The following is a 9,129-nucleotide window of genomic DNA, read 5'->3' on the forward strand; positions in this document are numbered from 1 at the left end:
TTCACATCCAAACAGACCAAATCCTGTCAACAATACCTCCTCAGTGTCCTTTAAATCTCTCCTTTCCCATCACTGCCACTGGCAATGCCTAGTTCAGGCCCATACAAGGGGAGACCCTTCTAAGTGAAAAACCCAATGTACACTTTTCAATCATCTTCATCTCTATGAAACATCTGACACTGCTAAGCTTCCTAAAACCCCTTTTTCCCTTGCCAACATTCTTTCATTCAACAAAGAGATACTGAGCGCCCTCTCTCTGTATGAGATCTCATCTTGCTCCTCTAAAAATGATGAGATCTCATCTCTTCTTATGATTTTCCCACAAGGATATCCTGGAACATAAACTCTGAAGACAGTGCCATTATTTGTTTCAGTTCATGCCAAGCTCATTCCTTTCTTCCACCAATACGTAGAGGATAAGAAGGCCCCCAGTACAGTTGCCACATCCTTCTTATACCCATTATACCATTAGCGTGCCATAAATTGCCCTGGGCTATCCATACTTCTCCATCTACCCTGAACTTGTCAATGTTCCCACTAATAAGACATTCTCTCTCATGCCCCCGAGCCTTTGTACAGGTCATTATCTCTATCTGGAAAAAACCTTCACATCTTCTGTGTTGAGAAACTTCTACTCATCCTTCAAGGTCCAGATCACATTTCAACTTCTCTAAGAAGTCTTATTTAATTAGACCTAGTCACTCGCACCTCTATGTTTCAATAGCACTACTACTTACCTCTAGTACAGCATTTAAAATACTAAATTATAATTATCATTTCGGATGTCTGTTTCAAAGATGAGAATTACAGTATTCATCCCAAAATCCCTACCACCTAGAACACAGTGGACTCAACAAATATGCACTGTACAGTAAATAAATGAATACCAAACCCTCAATAGCAAACCTTTAATAAATATTTGAATGAATTGCTTGATGAAGGAAATAAATTACCCACACTCATTCCCACAAAGTATAAGTGAGGTTCTCAAGAATATATAAACTCTAATTCAAATATCACTCACATTTAACTCTATCGATCGCCAAGTTTTCAAACTCCATCAAAGAGATGTTTTCAGACGGCGGCTGCAAGTAAAACTGAAGGCTATGAGGGTAGCAAGTATTCCTCTGATCACCTGCCAACTTCAGTTTCTTCCGCTTTGCTCCTGTAAACTCCATCTTGTTAGCTTCTAAGGAAGCACATAAAAAGATTGAAATGATGGAAAGTGGAGTAGAAAACAAACCTAAATAAATCAATCAATAAGTAAAAACACCACACGCACAGAAAAAAAAAAAAACGAAGTTGAAGGACATGCACAAAATATTAACAGTGGTTACAACCCCTGGGCGATGTCTTTCTGTATTTTCCAGATTTTCAACAAAACACCTGTAACTACTTCGTAATGGGGAGAGGAGTGTGTGCTGGAGAAGATGCAGGTGGTGATCCCAACTTGCACCAACGTGAAAATCAGGTGACGCTGCCTGCTCATTACAGGTCTGTGTGCGACCGTCCTTAGATCTCTGCAGTCCCAAGCGTCAAAATGAGGTTTCCTACGTGCTTCAATCCTGAACTCGGAGGAAAGCGCGCTAGATTTTATCTAATGAGAGACTTAATGGACAGGGTCCAGTTACTCACTTCCTCTTTTGTGACCCTGGGAAACAGAACAACTGTCTTCCGAATCCAGTCTTTCCGAACTCCCTTTAGAGAGCATCCACAAGTTCCTTATAAAACTTCCTACTCCCATCCTACCCGACTCTCCTCCGGGGAAGCTGTCTACTCAACTCACCGGCACCTGCGTCTCTGCCCCGAACAACTAACCAGTACCCAACACCCCCGAACCCCCGCCAGATCAACACTTCTGCTCCCACCGCCCGCAAAGCACTCTCCCTTCTTTCTCGATCAGCGAGCCTCAACACCATTATCACTGTCCGTCCTAAATCCACGGAAGCTTCTCTTACCTGCAACCACACCAAATGCGACAAAACACCCGCCTGCAGCTGCTTTCCCGGGTGGCGGGAGATTTCACTTGTCAGGAAGCGGAAGTGATGACACAAGTCCCGCCCCCTGGCGTCCCGCCCCCTGACGTCCCGCCCACCCAGCGCGGGCGCTCAGTGGGCGCACCTGGCAGCCTTTTGTACGGGATCCCGTAGCTTGTGACGGTTGACACTGAGGTGTTGGGAGGCTAGTGGCAAAATTTTTCACACGCCGAAGAGTGTAGTATCAATGACTCTGGTTGGGGATGCTAACAAAGATTCCCTAAGTTGAAAATGTGGCACTTGAACTCACAAGGCTGGCACTCATCACTTTCGATCTGGAGAGGAGTGGAGGAAGGATAGGCATTTACTGAGCTCTGTTATTGCACCTGGCTCACTATTACCGTGTTTCCCTGAAAATAAGACCTAGCCGGACAATCAGCTCTAGGTGTCTTTTGGAGCAAAAATTAATATAAGATCTGGTCTTATTTTACTATAATATAAGACCCGGTCTTATATAATGTAATATAAGACCGGGTAATATAAGACCGGGTCTTACATTAATTTTTGCCCCAAAAGTCGCATTAGAGCTGATTGTCCGGCTAGGTCTTATTTTCAGGGAAACAGGGCTCTGTTTTCTCTTGTTTAATCTTTCAGCCACCCGGTAACCCTATTCTACAGATGAGAAAAGAGAAACTAAAAGATCCTGTTGGCGCATCTATGTACAATACGTATTTTGTTTTTTCTGTTGGACCGCAATCCCCATAACGACAGATTCTACGTTCAGTTCACTACCAGCCCCACCACCGATGCCTCACGCATAGCAAGCGCCCAGCAAAATACCTCTAATGAACTGAATGAGTGAAGAATGACTGCACACCCTCAGAAGTCGCTCTGGGCTCTATAAAAACTAGAAGAGGTCCGGCTCATAGGGAAGAAGTGGGTGAGGAAGAAGTGGAAAGCGCTGGAGAGAAAGTGGATGTCGGACTGGAGACTGGAAGTGGCGGGTCAGAAGCTCGCCCACCACTGTCTGTAGGGTTTTCAAGAGCTGAAAATAAACTTAACTTGTGGCCTCTAGGAGGCGTGTCTCACTTACAGAAATAGCCAGGAAGGATCTCCTGCAGGCAGTCAAGGGAGGTGAAGAGCGCTTTGAAATGCTCAAATTTTTAGAAATGCAAAGTGTATTGAAACAATATCAAGTTTCAAAGCAACTACCTGGCATAGACCATACTGGCTGGCACTGACTTTGTACCAAGACATGCTCTAAGTGATTTATATATCAATTCATTTTATCCTCATAACCATATGAGGTAGTTTCTATTGTTCACCCGCTTTACACATAAGGAAATATGGAACAGAAAAGTTAAAAACGACTTGAAGATCACATAATAAGTAACAGAGCCTGGTTCACAGTCAGAGAGACTGTCTCCAAGCACTAGAGCACTAACCACCACACTACTAATTCCACTAATATGACAGCGGTGCCTCAGCTTAATTCCTTCTTTATTATCAGACACATAATTTATGTCACCTGGTCCAAAGAAGGTAGCAGAAAGGATGAAAACTGCCTAAAAAACCCTGCAACACAGACCACAAAAATATTTACATGAATGTTTATCCGATTTCGGGATAGGAAAGGAATTTAAATAAAATAAATTACCAAAAAAAAAAAAAAAAAAAACCTTAAAAAAAACCCTAAAGATTTGACTGAAAATATAAAATTGTGCATCTAAAAAAAAAAATCGCAAAAATTTTTTTCATTTATCAAACCGGAGGAAAGATTCACCATAAATATAATATCAAAAAAGGCTAATAGATGTAAAGATGTAAAGAACTTATGTAAATTAATTAGAAAAAATCCTAAGACAAATTGAAAAATGGGAAAAGAACAGCAATAGATAACTCATAGACAAAATAATGATAAAATCTGAAAACAGTTTATCATTGGCAGCAAAGTAATTTTCCCTGCAAAACTGGCAAAGATTTTATAATGAAAACACTCAGTGTTGGGCAAAGTGCAGTACAATCGGCTCACATGGAAATTGTGTTGCTACAATATATGGAGTACAGTATAGCACTGAGTATTATGATCCCTGAAAGAATTCATACAGTTTGATCAAATCATTTCACTGACATGAATCTGTGCAGAAATGGACACAAAAATTTGTGTTCAAGGAACTTCACCGCACCATTGTAAGTGTGAAAACCCAGGAAAAAAATAAATAAATAAATATTTTATTAAATAAAAATATATTTATATATTTTCATACTATGGGACCTTACACAGCCATTCAAAATAGGTATGTGTTTTTGAAGAATACCGACCTTGGAAAATGCTCAGGAAACTATTAACAGAGCAGAATACACAAAACCACATAAGCCATATGATCCCAATTTTGTAAAAAACATTCCTTAATTGACAATAGTAATTTCTGTCTCTCTTTATGGTGGTATCTTCACTTCCAGAACCCTGGCCCCTTCTCCTGGTAGACCCCTACCCATCAGTCAGTAGTCCAATGCTGCCTCCCTCCATGCATATGCCACCTAGGTTGCTCCTCATTTAAATCCTCATGTTGTTTGTAATTCCCATGTAGTGTAAGTCTTTCTTTCATTATATGCTTCCACTGCAGAGGTTCTTAATCTTTGGAAAACATGAACCACTGGATGGTTTAACGTATGCACTCCTCAGAAAAATGCACCTACACACCAGTTTTGCATACTATTTCAAAGTTTGTGAATACACGTGCAGCTAGTTAAGAATACTAGCATTATAAGCTCTTAAGCCCTTTTGGCACTGGCCCTTCGGTAATCTTTGTGATCCCTAAAGTGCTGACCTAGTATCTTCCAAATTAAAACCTGAAGTAATTAATGTCATTTTATGACCAACTCAGAAAGATCTGGAAAATATGCTCATGTTTAACATTACCAATATCTTACGAAACATGTCCCATAATATCTACCTTTCATCATTTTCAAAATCTATTTTAAGCTCCAGAGAACAAAATAGCTTGTGTCCATCAGCTATTCCAGCATCTTTTTCATTTTCTAATGTCACAGTTTTGGTCACTACCTCACTGTGAAGGCGGTTTTCTGTATCCAGAGGCAATTGTTATATGAATCTACATATCATAGTAGCAGTAATGCACAAGGCTATACATCTCAGTAGCCATACACGGTAAATCACTGTGAGCTCTTTCATGGATTTATTTCATCAACAAAAGTGGATTGACACAACGCTCAACCCTGGCAACCAAGATGCATATAAATTACAAATCCCGACCTCAAAATTGGAGTAGGAAAACACATATAAACACATAACTTGTACTTCCACTGGACCATAAGCCTCCCAAAACAGGGACCGCTGTGTTGTTCATCTTTGTAACCCCAGTGTTTGGCACTCCATGGGCCCTCAACAGATATTTATTATGCTGAGTTGATGTAAAATGTGAGCTGAATGTAAAAAGTGATGGTTTCAGCTTAACCTTTCAACAGATGGTTTTTATCAAATGACTCCAACACATAAAACTTCAAGTCCTCATCTGAAAACTTCACACACATTCCTTCCAGAATGACTTGGCTTCCCAGTTTGTCATATAATAAAGCACAGAGTACCTTCTCTGACAGAATTTCCATGAATCATCACTGCTCAATTCAGTGCCTGCCTTGGGCGTTACCCAGTTGCAGACAGACTGCCCCACAGAGCATTCACTTTCAGATGACTCCATAGTTCCAGTTCTGTCCTGTAGTGTGTCATACAGCTGAGATTTTAATTGCCATGCTAGGTAAATAAAGGTGAGTGTTCATTCTCCCCCCCGTGCCGGGTGAGTCACCCTAAAAACCAAAGGTGTGGTACACTTCTTTACCCAGGGAGGATGCTATAAACTGTAGGTCCTGCCAGCTCAGCTTGCCATGGAAAGCATTGAGGCATTTCCAGCGGGATAGCTGACCCATAAAAGCTAATACACTGTTAGCCAACCGCTGGTCCCTCCACCCTTTCCATTTCAGTGCTCACCTCTGGGACATGGCTAGAGAAGAAATCTTAGGGAGCACCTCGTTATTTCTCCCTTTGCTTCAGATTGCTTTTATTAATCTAGCATCAAGGAGCAAGAGAAATAGAGAAAAAGCATACTCTGAGAGGGAAAGACAGAGAGGAAGGGTCACCCTTCCATATATCAACATTATATGATTTGCTCCAGAAATACTAATTGAGCACATACTAAGTACCAGGCAGTGTTCTGTAGACTGGGGATACGAGAGTGATGAAACAGTCAAAAATCCCTGCCCTCATAAACCTTATATCCTCGTGGGAAAGACAGACAATAAACAAGAGAAGTATATACACTGCTATGTTAAATAATAACTGCTAAGCATAACAATAATAATTGCTAAGCAGAGAAGAAAGATATAAAATTTTTGGAGCTGACACTGAAATTTTAGGAAGGGAGGTCAGGAAAGGCAGGCTAAGAATACGACCATGAAGGAGAGACCAGAAGAAAATTAGGGATTTAGTAGTGTATATCTTTAGCAGATTAGCAATTCAGGCAGATGAAAAACTTATCACAAGTACCTAGTATTAAAGCAATGTGATATTGGTATAGGAATAGACAAATCAACCAATGGAACAGAATAAAGATACAAGAAATAAACCCACACCTTTGAAGAAACCTGGTATATGACAGATCCACTGTACAAATCAATGGAAAAAAAGACGGACAAATTCTAAATGGTGCTGGGACAATTGGCTATCTATATGGGGAGGATGTACTTCCTACTTCCAACTATACACAGAAGTCAATTCCAGATGATTTAATGACTTACATGTGAAAGGTGAAACTTTAAGAACTTAGAACAAATATACAGATGGTCTTGATGTAGCAAAGAATTTCTTAAATAAGACATTAAGAAAAAGCACAAGCAGTTCTTGAATTGGATAGTTGTGATAGTTGCACAACAATATAAATATATTGAATGCCACTGAACTGTACACTTAAAATTATTAAAATAATAAATTCTGTTATGCATATTTTACCATAATTTTTCTTCAAAAGCACAAGTGCTAAAGGGAAAGATTGATCACTTCAACCACATTAAAATTAAAAACTTAAGTTTTAAAAGCACATAAAGATACATTTTTTAATGAGTCATAGTTGGGAAAAGAAAATTGTCATATATAATTAACACAGGATTAGTATCAGAATATATTCAATAGGAAAAAGACAAAAACAAAATAGAAAGAGGGCAAAAAAATCTGAACCACTGTTTCACAACAGAGGAAATGTAAATGACCAACATATGTACCAAAATATGTTAAGCCACATTAGTAATTGGGGAAATGTAAACTAAAACACAATAATATAATATTCTAAACATATTAGATCGAGAAAAACTTTTAAGTTAGCAAATATCAAGTGTTGACGAGGAACTCATATACTGCAAGTAGAAGTATTAATTGATGCAACAACTTTTGAAAACAATTTGGCATTGTCTGGTAAGTCTGACCCTTTGTCTCAGTACACTAATTCTACTCCAAGTATATTCTCTGAAGAAACTTTTGTGTGTAGGCATCAAAAAACATTAGCAAGAATATTCATAACAGCATCTAAATAGTAAAACACAAAAAACTACCATCATCAGGAAAATGGGTAATTACATTACACAGTCAATTCACACCGTGGAATATAAAAAGCAACAGTGAAAATGAATGAACTACAATTCAAGTTAAAACACCAACGATGATGAATCTCATAAATATTAAGTAAAAAAGCAAGTCACAGGAGAATACATCTACGAACATATGTGTTGGGTATCTTTCATCCCACCCCTCACCCTACATGCTCATCCTCTCCCCTGCTCTCTGCTCCTGATTTGTATGAACCATACATGTCTTCCTATGCCTTCTGCTTCCAGAACTTCTGAAGACATTTAGGAGCCCCAACAGGAGATAGGAAAGAGGGAAGACAGGGAAACCAATGTATGTCTTCCCCTAGCTGCCTCCCTCCAAGGTCGCCTGTGTCCCTCAGCCTGTCATAGCTCCTCTCTTCGTGGCTGACTGTGATGGACTCCCTCACTTGAAGTCTGGCAACAGCTCACCTTCCCTCTAACTTTCAGGTCTCAACACAGCAACAGATCAACTTCAATGAAATCCTACTTGATTTCATTATCGATTCCTTATGGTTCCCGACTTCTACCCCTTTGCAAAGAGTTTCTGCAAAAACTGCCTTTGAATGAACCTATTTTGAGTGTGCCATCTGTCTCTTGTTGGACCCTGAGGGATATTACATAAAAGCTGAAAATAAAAAGTGATGCATACTGCAGGGACATATACTGCAGGAGGGAATTTAACAAAATAAAGAAAAAAGAAACAGAGGGATTAATACCAAATTCAAGATAGTGGTTAACTCTGGGAGAGGGGAGCGGATGCACTGTTGGGGGCACACGGAGTTTTGAAGGTTCTGGTATTGTTCTAATGCCTGTGCTCAGTAGTGGGTGCATGAATGTTCCTTTTATTTTTCTGGAAGCAGCACCTCATAAATGTAGAGTCGAAATTTTAAAAGGAAAAGAATGAATACAGCAGGGACGGCCCGAGAAACAGGAAAGCACAATTAATCATCCTCCCCGTAGTATCCCATTGGGGAGTACTTGGAAGAGTTTTCACCACAATTTCCTCCTCCGTCTGCCCCACATGTCATCCCCACTCTCTATCCCTCCAAAACCCTCTGTCCTCTCTTTTCTCTCCCTATAACACTCAAGAGCTGACATTGTAACAGGGACTGAGATTGTTTTCAGAGCATGGACAGCTGAACACTCAGTGTGGAGGTTTCCTGCGGACAAATACACATGTAAGGTCCCTTGCCACTTCCACCCGTGATCCTGGGACCAGGAGCTCACCCTGACAACATGGGTCCTCTTGTCTACCTGTCTCCCTTGTCTCTGAACTGCTCAGGTGCCAAGATGCAGAGGACCTTTTCACTGACAGTCACACCTCACCTAAGTTCTCATCCCTACTTGCCAGTGTAATTCACCCCTTGCTGGAATGGCCTGGTAGGGGGATCACATGAGCACTCCCATGCAGCTCGTCCTGCCTGAACCTTCTCAGCATCCTGAATGCATCTGGGATGGGGTGTGGGTTAGAGGTGCTAGTTTGGCCCTCTCACTT

The 9,129-nt window shown here is 40.4% G+C and overlaps 1 protein-coding gene across 2 annotated transcripts in view; it reads right to left on the reverse strand.

Moving 5' to 3' along the window:
* The window catches only part of PRIM2 (DNA primase subunit 2), a 191,624-nt gene extending 189,592 nt beyond the window's left edge, over positions 1–2,032 (reverse strand). For both annotated transcript variants that reach the window (XM_081044533.1, XM_081044534.1), the window contains exons 1-2: positions 1,959–2,032; positions 1,025–1,189 (exon numbers count right to left, since the gene is read on the reverse strand). In XM_081044533.1, coding sequence (XP_080900659.1) covers positions 1,025–1,178 — 154 coding nt within the window. In that variant the 5' untranslated portion in view covers positions 1,179–1,189; positions 1,959–2,032. The remainder of the gene's footprint in view (positions 1–1,024; positions 1,190–1,958) is intronic.
* Between the last annotated feature and the right edge of the window lie 7,097 nt (positions 2,033–9,129).

The sequence above is a fragment of the Rhinolophus hipposideros genome, assembly GCF_964194185.1.
Source record: "Rhinolophus hipposideros genome assembly, chromosome: 3".
Classification (NCBI taxonomy): Eukaryota; Metazoa; Chordata; class Mammalia; order Chiroptera; family Rhinolophidae; genus Rhinolophus; species Rhinolophus hipposideros.